The following is a 17,226-nucleotide window of genomic DNA, read 5'->3' as shown; positions in this document are numbered from 1 at the left end:
AAGACATGTTCTAGTGCCTGAAACATCCAGGTCTTCTGGGACAGCAAAAGTGACCTGGTGGGTCAGATCCTGCATCACCTAGGACATTTCAGCTGGCACTAAACACCTGTGTGTGGGCAAATGAGTCCCACCTTTAGTGTTGCCTAAGTGTGGAGATTGGAAATATCTAATTGTGTCTTGTGAAGCATTACCATTAAAATTTCTGCATTCCTAGGAATGTAGAAATTATTTCTGTAATCATACATCATCACTGCACTAAATTCTTGAAGTCTTTAGGGTATTTTCCTGGGTGACTGATTTCAAGCTGCAAAGAAATTCCTTGTAGAAGAGATTGGTTTTGTTGGTGTTCCAAGTATAATTAATATAGTATTACAGAAAAGACTTGTATGTTTTGGTATTATCCAATGCTTAAAAAAAAAAGTTAATATGGATGTTTTGAAGAAATCTCACAGAGTGAGACAAGGGAATAGGCAGTTTAAAACTCAGGCTTCTTCTATATGCCAATGAATGTAAGAGTTTAAAACATTTTGTTAGCTTTGTTTTAAGATGTCACTCTGTAAAATAATGCAGTTAACCCAGCCTGCCATTTAGCCTGCTCAGTAGTGGTTGAAGATGGCAGGTGGTTTTGGCCAACTAAGCTCTTAAATGCACCTTGTCCCCACATTTTTAATTTTGCTTTTTGCATAAACCAAGCTCAGTGGCAAGTTACTCAGCCTTAAGATAATTGAAGCACGATCTTTTCCTCTTTCAAGGATTTGGTTTTGAGTCACTTTAGATTTCAAGTAGGTTTCAAAGGTCACTGAAAAAGACTGTGAAATTTAATATCAATCATTGTTAATCCAGATCATTTAACACTTGTGCCAAATTCGCATGAGCTAGATGCATTTAAAACTATAGAGTGCAAGACCCTCCTATTACTCAGGTATCCAAAGCTGACCTTACAGTTTGCAGACTTTAGAGGGAGAAAATGTTAGTGAATTCCCCCAAACCAGAAGAGAAATTCACGAGAGTCCATACAGCTCCCAAGTATCCAGAAGATGAGACTGTCCCATGTCCTACTGTAGGTCCATCTGTGCTCATATTTCGACTCTGTGCATGTGAGGTCAGTCAGACATTTCTACATTTTGGGTCTGTAACCCATTTAGTCTTGTGTGTGAAGTGAAAGAGATTATAGACAGGACTAGCAATGAAGGTATCTACAGGTGGCAGGGACAGCGTAGTTCTCAGTGCACATTACAGTTAGAGCACAATAGAAAATATCTTTGCCAAGATGATAAAGAAACATTCTCTTTGTTGCCAACAGTAAATATATAGGGAGGAGTCAGTGTGTCAAGAGTAAAGTGCCCCTAAGGAAATCTTGGAAGACCCTACGTGTATATTTACAGATTTTTAGTCCCAGCAGCAGTAGAGCTGTGTGAATCTCGTGCTCTGCCCAGGGTAACTAGTTTGTTCAGAATTATCACAGCTATCTGCTTATAATGAGAAAATTTAGGCAGCCATGCCAGAAACCCAGGCTTTTGAGAACCAAAACAATGGTGTCCATGCTATCATGAATCTCTCTCTTTCTCTCTCACATACACACACACACAAAACCTGAGCAAGTGTCTGCTGGTTTCAGAATAAATTGAATAAGATCTCAAAATACAACACATCTTTCACAGCATAAACATATTTTAGGACCTGATGCTCTAATTTTTGTTAGGATATTGAACTAGAGGAAAATCTGAGCCCAAAGTGACAGCAAAGATCTGATAGCAGCTCTCTGAATATTACATTATCTTGTAGATATCTATCTAAAAAAAATATGTAAAAACTCTATGTAAGAAAAAAGTCAATGAGGCAACTGCAGATTCAATTTCTGCAATTGGAAAAAAATAATTTCTCATACTGTAGCTCTTCATTCTCCCTGCTGCTTTATGTTATTTCTATTTTAACTGCTGTTAATGAAAGGCTCATCAAATGGCAGTGCCAATACAAAGTAATATTTAAATGCTGAATTAGTCTCTTAGTCCTCCTGGCAGCTCCCTTTCAGCTATTTTCCCTGCATACTTTGCATCTCCATTTATATGGATGAGAGTGGGGTGCACACGGGCAGAATGGAGCAGGCATTGATCAGCTCTGCAGCACAGAGAGAAGAATTTGCCTCCTGTCTTATGTATTTGTAAAAGCACGAAGGGAAAACATCTCCTGCTGAACTAAATCCTAGATGCTCCTTCAGCAAAACTTGTTAAAATTAAGTAAATAACTAAAAAAAAGACTTGGCTTAAGTTAAGCCTTTCTAGGGTTGCCATTCTAACTTCTGATAACTTGATCAACTTGTTGTCTTACTGTTGTTAAAAAAAAACACCTGCCCCTGCTTCTAAATGCAGTTCTGCTTTGAAAAGTGACTAAAAATGGCATGCAAAGTCCATTTTTATTCTGTGCCAGATACTTCCTTCTCATATGTGCTCAGTTAGTAAGTAGGGAGCCTTTACCTTACTTGTGCGAACCCTGCAAATTTCACATGGAACCTGTGGGTCAACTTGGAATTTTTTTTTTTCTCATGTAGGATGACTGAAAACCAAGGATCCTGCAAGCAAGAGTAACCTCTTAATTATATGTGTGCAATTCTGTATTCTTCTATGGCTTTTCATGAGGTTTAAATGACTGGAAATGATCTGTGGTGATAAACAGGAGAGAAGAGAAACCAGCTCAGGGGTCTTTATGCTGGAAAAAAAAGCAGTGAACAGTGATTTTAATTAAGTGAACAGATAGAAAATATATAAGACTATTTAAAAAAAGAAAAGTGCTTGAATGAAATTCCATTTGTTTTCAGAAATCTCCACCTTATACATGCAACATTCAAGCAGATAAGGAAAATAAAATGCTTTTCTTTGTTCTCGGGCATGACATTCATGTCATAGGAAGAGAATGTATAGTCCTCATAACACAAAAAAACCCCCAAAATTATCTGAATTATTTTACATGCAATAGCAAGATGAAAGATCATTTATGAGAAGTCCTCTTTCTGGAGTGCAGCAGGTCAGAAGAACACTGTGTACATTTTGCTGTGTGGGGATGATAACCCACTATAGGCATTTTATTATTTATTAATTATTCATAGCAGATTTAACAATTAAGCATGAACATCTCCTAGTCTTCTGAAATCTCTGTAGTGTGAAAGACCAGAGATGAAGTTTATCTGATATATCTAAAAAATTCTTATGATAGCAAATAGATAGCAAAAGTTTCTGCAATTCAGAGTTTTATCCTGCAATTCCAGTGCAGATTAAATTGAACTTTACAATCATACTCAGTTAGCAAGAGTAAAAAAAAAAAAAAAAAAACAAAAAACAAACCAGAAGTATGATTTCCAGTTATGTAAATACAGATCAACTGGTGCTTTGCTTGGATGAAATTGTTCTATTCTGATTTTTTTCTTCCAGTTGTGTGTAATACTGGAGCCAATGCAGGAACTGATGTCAAGACATAAAACTTACAATCTAAGTCCTCGAGACTGCTTGAAGACTTGCTTATTTCAAAAATGGCAGAGAATGGTGGCCCCACCAGGTATGTTTCATTTCCAGTATTCCACTTATTTTACAGTAAAATTAATGGAGAAACAATAGGAAAATTTACTTCTAAAGGAAAGTAATTAGCACTGCTCCAAAAGCAAGCCTGAAAATTATTCTGATGTTTTATGATTTGTCTGACACAACTGATTTATAGATGTGCACATTCAGATGGTTTCACTATGACTTGGATATAATTTAGTACAAAAAAATGTGTAGATGGAATGCAAAATGCCTACTGGCTCCATTAGAATTCATCGTTTATGTAATCCGGCTTCCTGCTGTGACTCTGAAATTACAGCTACAATTCATAATTAATTGTCTTTGAGACTAATATAAAGTTATTTACAGCCCTGAACCTAATCTCCTTCCTCTTACACCTCAAAATAATAATAATTTTCTCTTTTTTTCAGATTATAAAGGTTTGTATATCTAAGACTATTCGCACGAGTGCTCAGGTCAAATTTTGAGAAGTACAATTACCCCTCTGTTCTTTGCCAGTTTAAGCAAAGCTGTGGTAATTGTCCTGTTTTGGCCTGAGTTTTGAAGGTTTGCATGGAAATGGCATTCAGCAGTGCTCTCTTGGGAGTGGCAGATTTAAAAGTGAAGGCCAAAATCAGTGGCACAAGGAGCTCAAATGGTAGTTGTTTGTGTGCTCAGCAGTAGGGTAGAAAACTACCTTCGCCCTTCTCTCTGGCTGGGCCAGTTGAGGCTGTACCCTACATCAGAATATGACCTGGATTTTTGTTTAGCACTGTTGCTTGCTGTGTGACCTTCAGCAAGCTCCACGGTCACTTTGAGCACCATGATAATTCTCGTGATACTCCCGTTGGTAAAACACTTTCAAGTGTCTTTATAGAAAATGATGGGACAATAAGCTTTGGTAATCCATTACACAAACTTGAAAGGAGATTCCATTGGTTTGGGTCCAAATATCATTCTATGGTTTGTATGTTAAATCTGCTACAACTAGTATTTAACTAGGAAATGTAAAACTAGATGAAAAAATATTCTAGCACTTCTGCTTATGGATCATTTTAGTTCATGCTTTACAGTGTCTGCCATTTGCTTTCCTTCTTATCATTTTATTGCAGCAGAACCCACAAGACAACCGACAACCAAACGGAGAAAAAGGAAAAACTCTACCAGCAGCACTTCCAACAGTAGTGCTGGGAACAATGCAAATAGCACCAACAGCAAGAAAAAGTCAGCTGCTGCAAACCTGAGTCTATCAAGTCAGGTACCTGTAAGTCTCGCTTTCCTTTTAGGCCTGAATCACTTACGGTGCTTTTATTCTTTCCTTACACTGTAAAGAAGGTGCATTCTTGAGCCAAAACTATCACAAGCAAAAGGCAATCTTGCACAGCGTGCTGTGGAAGCTGGGGAATTAGTGAAGAGATGTGAAGGAACTGTTCTGCAGTGCAGCTTTAACAAAGGACCCTCAAACCCAGGTGTCCTGAGGATCAGATGTGATTTTCTAAAGGCCTGGGCCAGCTCCCCTTCTTTTCCATGGGAGTCCTTCCACTAGTGGTGGGACTAGATTGGGCCTCGTGTTTTCAGATATAGCAAGAGCCTTGCAGACTTCTGTCTGCTAGATGCTAAGTGAGGATGTGTCCCTGTGGTGCAGGGCAGTCATACCTGAGGAATCTGCTGGTCTCTCTACTTTAGTGCCTTACTTCTAATTGATGCCAGATTCAGATGCTGAACAGGAACAGGTTATGAATTAACTTACCTGCAAGGGTTATCTCTTTTTCCAACCACTCCACTTGCAGAGGGTAGATCCCTTGGAATATGGCTCTCAGCTTATGCGCCCTGATAGCTCTAACTGTTGAAATCCTAATTGTATAGGGAGACACCAAGTCATTTCCAGAGGAGCAGCTGTACCAGCACTAATAATGTCACATTTACTGCCTTATTCACAATATAGGGGTAATCAGTCCCCAAATTGCAACAAAGTGTGCCTTAGTCAATAAGGAGACAGCTTATGCATTTTAAAGCTTGTGAAATTAATTTTGTATTATAGGAAACATAAAGTTATACCCTGAGAATAACATGCAGGGATTTTTATTGGATTTCTGATCAGCATATAGGAAGGGACTAGGTCTCCTCTGAAACCTGACAAAGAATATAGGCCTTTTGTTAGCACAAAGCAGACACTTCCTAGGAAGCTTGAATACCCAGATAAAAAAAGAGGAGTAGACTAACACCAGTGAAACGAAATGAAGATTTTTTTTGTTTAGCAACTGATTCAGCAATCCACTAGTTTACAGAAGCTTTGGGCTTCAGTACATTAAACTCATATTTCCTCCTTGTCATATTAACATTTTCACATGGCTCGCATCCCCAGAGTCAGATTCTTTCCCTAATATAGGCATCTCTGTGTTTTTCTGGCAGCACAAAACAGTCAGAAGCCAGCTACCTGATCCCCTGGTGACAGGGACCACTCTGACTCACTGACAACATCTGCCACAAAACCGCTTGGATCAATATTCAAACATATTTAAGAAAAAAACAGCAACTAAGTGCAAAACTGAGCAACCCTTTAGTTCCCTGCTGTCTCCCAAGTTTAAAAGACAATAAAATCACTTTATCTCAGCTACTTCCTGCTCTGAGTTCAGTTCAGTAAGACCAGAATCTGACCCCCTGCCACTCTTCATCCTGCCCTTCCCTGGAGAGACAACTTTTGTTGGCTTCAGTGGTAGCCATGTGTACTTGTGTGTTTGAGTGTAATTAAGCCCTCTGATAGTTACCTGTCACTCCTGCTGATATCGAAGCTAACTTCAGGTGCTGAAAGGCTACTCCTGACAGATGAAGTAGTCAAGGCTGCTTTTCCTGATAAAGAGGATAGTTGAGCATCTGAGACACATTGGTGAAGTTTATCATGGTATGAGGGATGGATTTTTAGCCTTCATTTACTTTCAGGATGTTGCATAGTCAGTGTTTTTCAATATTCTTTTCTTTCTGTACCAGAGTAGCAAAATGGTCCAGACTCTTTCCTATGGAGGATCAGGTTCCATTTTTAGGACACTTCTCTCTTCCATCTGCAAAGGGGAAATGCTTAGCTCTTTGATTTGACATACTAACAGCTCTTTCTATCTTCCCCACAGCAAAGATAGCAAACCAGATGGAATTGATGGTTGGCCCACCCTGTAGAGTAGACAGAACTCGAAATAATTTTAGCAGTAGGATATTTTGGTGCAAAACTATTCAATGCTTTTCAGTTTAATAGAGAGCTGTTATCACGTTTCTTCAAAATTATGCATTCTTTGAAGTGGACCTTATTACAGGCGTACCACTGCTTTCTGAAGGTATCTGCAGGTAGCAATAACTTGCTTTCTGTTTCTTTCACATAACTGTACCTTGAAGTGTATCATTTAGTAGTAAAGGTTTGGTTTCCATTATGCAGTAGAAGACAAGATCCTTGAACACAATTTGGCAGTTTTCAACTCATTAAAAGCTTCATTTGGCCATACAGCTTTCTGTGAATGGGACTGTCCTGCTCAGTATAAGAAACACCAAAAACCTACTGAAATCATTCATTTTCAGTGTTAAAAGGTTTTCCCTCTTCCGTCTTAGAGAAGAGGAATGGAATCACTGCGTCTTCTATCCAGATGACTCACATAACCAGACCTAGTTTCAGTTCAGTTTTTCTCATCTTCCACTCTAGAGAACCCTGGCAATGGGCTCATATCCACATCAAATCTGGACTAATACGAAGTCCAGCTTTCTCTTTTTCTCCAATGATTTCTTCTCATACAGCAAAGTCAGTCTCTCCACCATAGTCATATCTAATTACAAATTTCCTGTCACTTTTACACTTCTGTGTTGTTTTCTCTCTGATACTAAAATAATCCTGGTTAGACAATGTTTTCTTAGCTTCTATGTAATCTTGGTTTAGGACATTCATAATTATTCAGTTTTGCTCCTACAGTAATGCTTTGTACACTCTGGCAAATGTGTGAACTTACCATTCAGCTCATCCACACCTCATTCACATCATTACCTTCTGTTTTTTAATGAGGTTTTCATGCCTGGAGAGGCAAGTGTCATGTGCAGGGTAGTGTCCATAAAACAGCTGAAGTACCAGCAGCTGTGGCAAAGCTTGAAACTTCACAGAGTTTTGTCATTTTCCCCACAGCCCCTTCCAGCTCTTCAGATAAATACATTGGGCTGAGCCAACCTTGCTCAGTGAGAGGGAATGGTACTTGTCACATAGACATTCTTCTAGTTAGAGAAGGAGAATGTGCCATTTCCTCTACCTGCATTATTTGTTGATCATTTCTTCAGGTAGGGACAGTGCTGACAATACAGAGCCAAACCCAGAAAGTGAAATGATGTGGTTGTATTTCCATGCATGGGTCAGGTTGGCACTGCACTCTGAAGCTTGGTTGGTGAAGCCTAATCAGTCAGTATCATCTGTGCTTTTTGTATTGCTTTAAATTGATTAGCACTTTCACAGCACTGACACATTCTGATACATCTTCAATAACACAGTCTTTAAAAGCATCTTAAGGGTCTGTACCAGTGGGTGGGTATGCATCTTCCCTCTCATCAGTAATTTAAAAAGGTTCAGTCTTAGTCCGTCCTTTTGTCTCTAACTATTGTTTATACTTTCTCAACTGTGGTAAACAAAATACAAAGTCTTGCTCTTTTGACAGTTGCGCTCTATTGCACCCATTTTCCCTTATGATGGGGGGAAAAACATTGATTTCTGTGATTTTGTTAGTTCTCAACCTACTGATTGCACAGTCGTTATCTCTTGTCAACATAACTCTTGTGGCCCAAGTCCCACGTTTAATATCTTTTCTGCGTATTCCATATTTCCTACATATTTCCCACATTCTTAAAACAAATGTAGTTAGGCAGTGTGCTTCATTACTGCACCACACAACTCATACCTAGGTTGTCCCTTTGCTCGTCCAGTGATGCTTTTGACCTGAATCCTGTAGGTGCTGAGGCAACACACTGTAGTGTGCTGAAAGTAGAACTCAATCCCATTGAAGTCACTCCAGTAGCACAAACACAGAAACATTTTTCTCACCAGAAGTTTTCTTTTCTCAAACCCTCATAGGTGCAGGCTCGGTACTTCATTGGCAGGGTTTAGTGCATAAAGAAAACTGACAGAACAGGGACTGAGAAGCTGTAATTCACTCAGGTGCCTTAGCCTCAGCAGGTGCCAGTAATTTAAACTGGTTTTGGGTTTATTCATGTTCTTAATCACACCTGATCTTTGGAAGAAACAGCCCCCTGGGCAGAAACTGGAGTTACTAGTTTCCTCTTTTCTCTAAACAAAGAGCAAAGATGGGCAAACTCCTTCTGCAAGATTCATAGAAAATGTTTCTAATGTCAGATTTCCTATGATTCAGATAAATTAGTTATCTAATTTGGGTGTGCCATTGCCTTATCACTTGCACAGCACTAATCATTTCCTCTGATATTTGAAGCCAGCTGCAGTGTTTTCCCAAATCTTTGCTCAGTTTTCAAGCCTCTTTACTGGCTAAAATCATATTCCTTGGCATTTTTCATTCTCTTCTGTTTCAAATAAAACTTTCTTGCAAGTCCAGGCTCCTGTACTGTAGAATAGTGACTTGTTCACTGTGATCTGTGGATTACAAGTATATGCAAGATCATCAGAAGGGGTGTATATACCCCTTATCAAATAAATATCACTTTCTGTTAAGTTTAATAAAAACAGGGCACATTGATCCATTTTCATATATTTGAAATTTGACAGCAATGCAAAACTCTCACAAACTAAGAACCATTGCTCCAGGCTGCTCCAAGTCATCAGCACAGAAATTAATAGGTGGATTTTGCTTTCATTTACTAATGAAGATCCTATTGAGTGTAGTGTTGTAACCATGAATCCGGTGAAATATCTTTTGGGTTGGAAAGAATAAAGCACCACTAAATGCCACTAAGTAAATCAAACGTTCTTTGTTGCATCCAGAGTCTTAATTAGAACCTCCTTTCACTCTTTAAGCAAGTTACATACCTCAGTAATCTCTCTTTCTCTTTGTAGTTCTCTGTAAGCTCCTCAGAAACCAAATCCATAAAAAACCTGCTAATGTGGAAGGGAGCAATACAATCTCTTACGTGTTTCAGAAACAGGGGGTAGGTTTAGATGGTTTGTAACGGATGTTGTAGAACCAGAACTACAGTTCCAAGGCTAGAGATTAGTGTCAGAAGTTATCCCATGTCTCAGAACTGTGCAATTCAGAATCCAAGATTTAGTCATAAGGAGATGAGAGAGAATAAATTGGTTTCCAGTTTCTGCACTTAAGGAAAAATATTCCAAACAAGACCAGAATGTCAAGTTAACAGAGAGGATTATGATGAGATGTGAAAGATTTTCCTCTAGAAAGTGTTTACTCTGAAGCCTAATTAAAATGTCAGTTCTGTTTCTATAGATCATTTCAACACCATCGTCAGTCTGATGTTTTTGTAGTGGAAGCAGTGAACATGATGGGTATGGGCAGCACTGGGTTTCTCAGTGATTAATAATTTTTTGTGGTAAGGAGCTAAGAAGTCAGTTATTAAAATAATCACCACTGACACAATTCCATAAGAAGGAAAGCAGGAGGAGGTACCCTTCTTCTTTTGACTTAGCACTAGAGGTACGTGAGTTGCTAGAACTCGTGCAACTTGCAGTCCTTGGAGTATGACACGTGCTTGAACAATGTGTTTGCTAGTGTTGGGCATTTTTAGTTATCTCAGGCTTGTGAAGCACCATTCATCTACTTCTGAGGACTGTGACAGCTGAACTCTGAACTAATCGTTGTAACACACTGGGCGGGGCTACGTATTAACAGTAGCAAAGATGGCAGGCATAGGGATGGGGAATTTTATATGGCCCATCAGACTTCTTTACCTCCAGACTTCACTAATACATTGTTTAGATACAGGATGATAAACTAAAAGAGTTTAGTTACATAACTGGGCAGAGCAGAGCTAAATTTTGAATCTTGATATAAAAAAAGATGAAGCCTGAGAAGCGACCGGTCTGTTAAATAGAAGTGCTTGTATTTGAGTTGTGTATGAAGTGACCTCTGTGTGTAGTTGTTATGCATCAATTAAAGTTTGGATGGCAACTAGGGTTATTTCAGGATGAAAGGTATGATATACATGAAAGCTGCTTTTGTGGTTATATTATAAAATAATACATTTCTATCACATAATGTAAAACAACCACTGCTTTATTTATAGTGCTTCACTGCAACCATATTTTACTATCATGAAACATTCCTTGACCAAAAATATTGTTTCTAATCACGGAGTAAATTAATAAGATTGAGTGACTACAGTCTAAATCTTTTTTAAACTAATCTAGTCAAATATGTGCTACCATAACTAGGCCATAGCAGTGTGTGCTGCCGTGCAAGAGACTAGGGTTTAATTCTTGGATTCTGCTTCTCACTCCATGAGCAGGAGCTAGGAGCACTCCAGAGCTGCAGCCTCAACCCTGGGAGGGATGGAGCCTTGTGTCATTCAACAGCAGTGACCCCCACTGGCCAATTTAAGGAGAAGCATTGAGGGGCTCTAAAAGGAGTCACTTCCAGTCCTCCTCAGAGGTTGGTGGTCATTGCACGGGATCTAGTGAGTGGAGGTTCAATGGGGTGCACTTGGTGGGGTCTTCAGCTTTCAGTCTAAGGAGCAGAATCCTCTGTGGGGAGGAAACAGCATGTGCGCTTCCTGAGACACTATTTTTGCCTGACATAACTATAAGTGGCAAGATTGTCAAGGGTTTGTTTTTTTTTTAAATGTCCTGTAACTAATGCTGTGATATCTATCTTTTAAATAGAATGAGGGAAAACTCCACTAACCTCAGTATAATTGTAGTTTAATTCCCAGAGAGAGAGAGAGAGAAAGAGACTCTTCATAGCATGGAGGGAAATAGAAATGCAAACTGCCCTCTCAGTGGATGTCATTATGCTAAAGGAATAATATTTGCAAAGAATCTGAGAAATTAGAGATGAAAGTAGTTACAGGGCGATTGAACATCTCCCCACTGATGCACAAATGTTTCCTACCACAGACTGAGATTTTTCCCAGCCCAGCATTAGGTGACCTGAGCAGCAAAGTTAGCACTGTGCCAGTGGGGTCATTAATCCTCAGTCTGCCATTATCAGTAAGAGGAATTTCGTCTTAGCAGTGGGGATTACATTTTTGTTCGCTTAATATCATCTTACTACCCTAGTTTACATCTCCTCAGATTGGCCTAAAGTGATCATCTTCCTTTCAGCACTTGCAGTTGTTAAGCATATTTACCCCTCCCAGTCATTTAGTGGATGTAATACATATTTAATTCTTTCATGCGACCTCCCCAGCCAGCTGTTCTAGCCCCATAGTGATTTTTGATGCGCTTCTCTAAGTCTCATCCAAGTCACTGACCTCTTGCTGGTGTGGCAACAGGGAGAACTTGAGGCCTGTACTCAAGAGCGCTGAAGTAAAACAAACTGTTGCCACCTCGGTCTGTGATTCTGTGTTTCAGCCACTCTGGTCTTTTTGCCTGCAATATCACACTGCACACCTCAAACCCAACCTGCTGTCCTCTGCCAGGTCTCTCTTGTCATTAATGCTCTCGCAATACAATGGGGTCAGGTCTGGTTCAGCAGTGCACACTCTATATAGTCTGTTGTTTAGAGGGATGGAATAAATTAGAATAAACTTTTCCTTATGAACACCTTTGTCTTTAAAGCTTCTATGTCTTAAAGCCGTGTGTGAGTTTTACTTAACCAAATATTTTGTGGATATATGGAGTAACAAGATATAGAAAGTGGAGAAGAAATCATGTAACAGTTTCCATATACTCAAAAATTTTTTAAGTAGCATAGGCTGAAAATGTGATACAAAAATTCTTCTGTATCACTCCAGCCTTTGTTGAGGGATATCAAAACATAGTATAAACATTTAAAGGCAATAATTTGTGTTGTTCTGTGGTGAAGGAAGTACACATCTGATTAAAAAGAAACCTTATTAAATGCAAACGTCTCTTCTGTTTGCTTTTTACAAATGCTTTTACATTCAAAAGGAGGAAGAGATACTTTAAAATATGAATCTGTTGTTCACTAGGATTCTTGGAAGGGCTTGTTAAATCAGCATGAATGAAGCTAGACATCTGGAATTACTGCACTTTTACCAAGCACTAGCTGATGCCCTGACACCTGAGCTGCATGAAAAGATGCATCCCACATATTTCTTTAGCAGTTAGCACAGCAGCCTGATTCTCCATTGAACAGAGAGAACAAGAGAGCTCTCTGGCTTTGCACCTTTGCTTTCCAATCTCAAGTTTGCACCTTTCTATCCCGCGCTGCTTAGGTTTTTTGCAGCAAATCTGTGATGCACTGGAGTACAGTAGGCGGTTTACTTGTTTTCATGGAAGGACAATTTGTACTTAAAGCAGTGATTAGATGAATTCTGTCTTTCTTGCATGCTTTAGTTTCTGATGACTACCAGCTTCATCAGTGTAATTATAATTAGCACTCTTCATCTTGCTTTTACGGTACCAGCTGGACAGATTGGTCCTCTTACTGCACAGATTGGCGGCAGGGTTGCCTACATGGAGTTAGGTGACAGGCACCATGAAATAACAGATGGTAAATTCAGGGCTTGTTGGCAATCAGCAGGTTTTTGCTAATGACTTAATTAGCTATGCAAATTGTCAAATCAGTGTGAACATTGTTTTTATCGAAAACTTTACCTAAATTAATTACCATAATTAAGTAGCAGAATGTCAAGTATATTAGATGCGTAAAAGGGCTTGGCTGGCTATGGATTAGAGAGTTACCATCTTTATTAGAGTGTTGTGCTCCACATTTGAGAAGTCTGAGGATAAGAAATGCAGTTTCTTTTAAACTACTTCTAAAATACACATATCGCCAAGTTCCAACTGAGATGCACCCTGGTGCCTTTCCAAAGAAAATGGCTCAGGAAAGAATTACTGGATAAAGGCTAAATATTTCAAGGAGGAGTTTAAAGGCAGTTTCATAGCCTGCTTATTTGTTTAAAATCAGGCACATTTTTCAATCTACCTGCTTTTCAGTTCTGGGGTTTCTGAGATCCAGAGCCATGAGCATGCAGCTAGAGAGATGTGTTATAGCTTTTCATTTAATTAGAAATAAAGCGTAAGCCTGTCTCCTGCTTCCTACTATGCAGGAACTTTTAACTCTGTTGTTCAAATATCACAAAGTTAAGCGATGCAAATTCTCTAACATAATTTTTTTAAGTTGATTTTTTCTCTCTCAAGGTTTCCATATAACAAATATTGGGTGCTGTTCACAGGATGTGATGGTGGTAGGAGAACCAACTCTGATGGGAGGCGAATTTGGGGATGAAGACGAAAGGCTTATCACTAGATTAGAGAATACACAGTATGATGCAGCAAATGGCATGGATGATGAAGAAGATTTCAACAATTCACCTGCACTGGGAAATAACAGCCCATGGAACAGCAAACCTCCTGCTAACCAGGAGACTAAATCTGAAAACCCCACACCACAAGCTTCCCAATAGGTTATCCTGCAGCCGTACCCACTGCAATGTATGTCAGTGGGTTATTAATTACTGTTTCACAGCATTCTTCAAAATAAAATTTAAAATAAACACCTTTCAAATTATACAGTATCTATTTCTAAACTAAAGCTATCCAATTTTTTTCATTAGGGAAAACTCTTGTATAAGCTTCCATATACATACCTTGGAAGCATTCTCATACAACATGATACTGGCACTGACCTCGATTAAAATAATTGGAAATGATACAGCATCTCATGAAAAATTTCTGACAGTGCATTTTATTGGAAGGGGTTGTTTTTTTCCTCATCAAACAATGGCCATATTTTAAAGTCATCAGTGCTCAGGATCTCATTAACGTAACTATGTAAAACTTTTTACAATTGTAATATATTTTCTGCTTTTCAACTTGCACCTGAAATTTCTTGTTTCAGAAAAAGATCAGCTTTTAAGGAAAAGTAATTTAAAGTAACTTTTGTTCTTTCTTTAACTTTTCTTCCATCAGTTAATCATATAAAGGATCCAGCATTTTTAATTTACATTTAGCTGATGCCAGTAGATACTCTATCCATCATTTAATAAAAATACTGAAACAAGAAATGTCTTTTTTTCATCGAAGACATGAGAAATATTTTTATGTGGAAAAAGACACCCAGTCCTATGAGAGTTTATGCTTTGTAAAATTGCTGTCGATCCAGATATTTTAAAGCCATGTAATCCATTAACTTTGTGGGCAGCTTAATAAATCTAAAACTTTTGTGTTTTTATTATTGTATCTGAGTTGGCTTTGTTGTTATTTCTTTTCATAGTATATTTCTTGTATAATATTTTTGTAAAACTCTCATTTTTTGTTTTACTTTTTTTTTTTTTTTAATTCCGGTGTATTTATGTGAAACTTTATAAAAGAAACTAATTTTTTTCATTTACATATTAATATGTTCAACTCATTATGTAAAGACACAGTGAGTCAGTGTGTTATATAATACAACTGTATTTTATGTATGCTTTGCCAATAAGTGTGCCAATAAACTGTGTTAACAAATGTGCTCTTATGCAGTGCGTTTAGAGTTCCTTGCATGCAAAACACACGTGCCCGTGTGCAGAATCACACACCAGGATTTTTTTGGAAATAGTGTTTCACTGAATTTCAGTCTGTTTCCAGCAGAAGGGAAGGTCTATAGTTGGGTGTGAATCGCTCACAGCTCGATTTGGTTAGATGATCTTTTTCAACAATAACGATTTGCAACACCAGGCGTGGGCTACAGCTGGGAAAGCCAAGTGTGAGGGAGTGCAGGGCATCCAGCCAGCACACTTCCATCCTGAACTTTGCATCTCTCACCTTCCAGGGCTAGGGCTTATCAGAACAGGGATTTCCACTCTGCTGAATCCTGTCTGATAGTTGTATGATGAGTCCCTCAGCTGGGGCTGAGAGGATTTTAAAAATCCTCCTTTCTTCCCTTTGCTATCATATCCATTGTTCACCGAGCAAGCAAAACCCCCGGAGTGGTGCAGCCGCCCTGAGCACAGCCCAGCCTGGAAAGCCCCTTGGCTGAGCCAGGAGGCACAGAGGGACATGCCTGCGTCCCGGGGCAGCTGGGAAGCCCTGCAAGGTGCACCCTGCGAGTGGCAAACACAGGGAGAGCTGCCGACACAGAGATGCTGAGTCTACAAAGTCCTGCATTTTCTGCACAGGAGCGATGTTTTGCTCCTGCCTGAAACTGTACTTTTAATATTACTGACGTTATAAAAACAGCCGAAGAACTTCTAGGGTGTTTTTTTTTGAGCGGCTGTACATATACCCTGAAGTCAATCTAAGGAAATCTATATATCTCAAAGATATATAGATATTTTTTAATCATGCTTTTGCTGGATGTGATTCTACCCGAAGAGTTTTGAAGCAACTGTTGTGGAAAGAGTAGAGGGCAAAGCACCCTGTGAGGCCGCTTGTTTCTTAGCAGAGACAGGTCCCTTCCTGCTCCAGGAACCAACCTTCCTGTAAGCAAAATCCTTCTTCAATGAATTTTGGCACCTATAGTATGCCTTGCAGGAAGATAGCCTAAAAGATGCTCCAGGCTCTAGAGCAGAAAGGATATCAACTGTAGGGTAGAATTTAAATCTAACTAAATAACAATCGTGGATAGCAATGCTGCTCCTTCGTGACACTTGAAGAATGTAGGAAACTGTAGGTCTATCATTCAGTGACTATATCAGTCCTGATTTTTCCATGTAAATAATTAAATTCACAATGTATTCCATTAAGGGATCTCTGGCTCCTATATAACTGCTATAACATTACAATTATACACTGTAATTCTAACGTTCGAAAACACTAATCATTCATATTACATTTCCACAAGCACACTCTAAAAGGCGTTCCTTATTATTAATCTTTCAAGACTGGCACTACTATTTCAATTTTTAAAAGATTTATGATGTCATATTACTCCTGTTGTTTCAGTAAATAAACATAGGATCACTTGAAAAATGGGCAACAGACTCCTTGGAGTCCTGTCCTTGAATTAATCTGGAAGGACACTTTCTCCATATCTCCTCAAAAACCTTGTCTACAAGCTATCAATTCACCCTGTTGTGGTTCGGGTGAATAACAGATGGAGCTAGCGGGTTTTATTTATTCACTTATTTATTCATAAAAGAAATATCCAAAATGGGTCAGCTTGAGGAATTGGGTTGAGGTGTACAGTAGCTGGGCATGCAGTCTCCTCCGTGCTCCTTCCTTTGTCCTCTGCTGCATGGGCTTTTACTTACCATATTTCAAATGACATGGTAACCTCATCAAGATGGAGCCTGTGATCCCATTTCTGATCCCAAGTGGTCATGTCCTGTCCTCAGGAACACTCCTCAACAGGTAGAGGATTAAAGTACAGTGATCATATGAAGTAATGGATTCTTATGGCTTTTGGTTGACGGTTGCAATTAAATGACACTGTGGCTTCTGTGTGCCCCATGAGGGTCTGGCACAGAGCAGTGGGAAAGGTGAATAAACACCACAGGTGTAACCTGGTACAGGTATGGTAACAGGTATGGTAACAGGTCTGTGAGAGCTGAGGTTGCAGCCTGAAGAGTGAAAGCTTGAAACCAATAATTAATTTTACTGTAATCTAATCGCATCACCTACCAGAACATTGTATCTCTCTTAGAATTT

The 17,226-nt window shown here is 39.0% G+C and overlaps 1 protein-coding gene across 10 annotated transcripts in view; it reads left to right on the top strand.

Annotated features, from left to right (window-relative positions):
- The window catches only part of LDB2 (LIM domain binding 2), a 220,401-nt gene extending 205,292 nt beyond the window's left edge, over positions 1–15,109 (top strand). For 2 of the 10 annotated variants that reach the window (XM_027891234.1, XM_027891229.1), the window contains 3 exons: positions 3,426–3,549; positions 4,646–4,797; positions 13,833–15,109. In XM_027891234.1, the coding sequence (XP_027747035.1) occupies positions 3,426–3,549; positions 4,646–4,797; positions 13,833–14,063 (507 nt within the window). In that variant the 3' untranslated portion in view covers positions 14,064–15,109. Of the gene's footprint in view, positions 1–3,425; positions 3,550–4,645; positions 4,798–10,979; positions 11,123–13,797 lie in introns of all 10 variants that reach the window. The other 8 variants (XM_027891237.1, XM_027891238.1, XM_027891235.1 and 5 more) reach the window with 8 other exon arrangements.
- Positions 15,110–17,226: the final 2,117 nt, after the last annotated feature.

Source organism: Empidonax traillii, unplaced genomic scaffold (assembly GCF_003031625.1).
Source record: "Empidonax traillii isolate 1590-97213 ecotype Southwest subspecies unplaced genomic scaffold, ASM303162v1 scaffold312:size2399984, whole genome shotgun sequence".
Classification (NCBI taxonomy): domain Eukaryota; kingdom Metazoa; phylum Chordata; class Aves; order Passeriformes; family Tyrannidae; genus Empidonax; species Empidonax traillii.
Note: the sequence above shows the minus strand (reverse complement) of the source record. Positions and strands in the feature narration are given on the sequence as shown.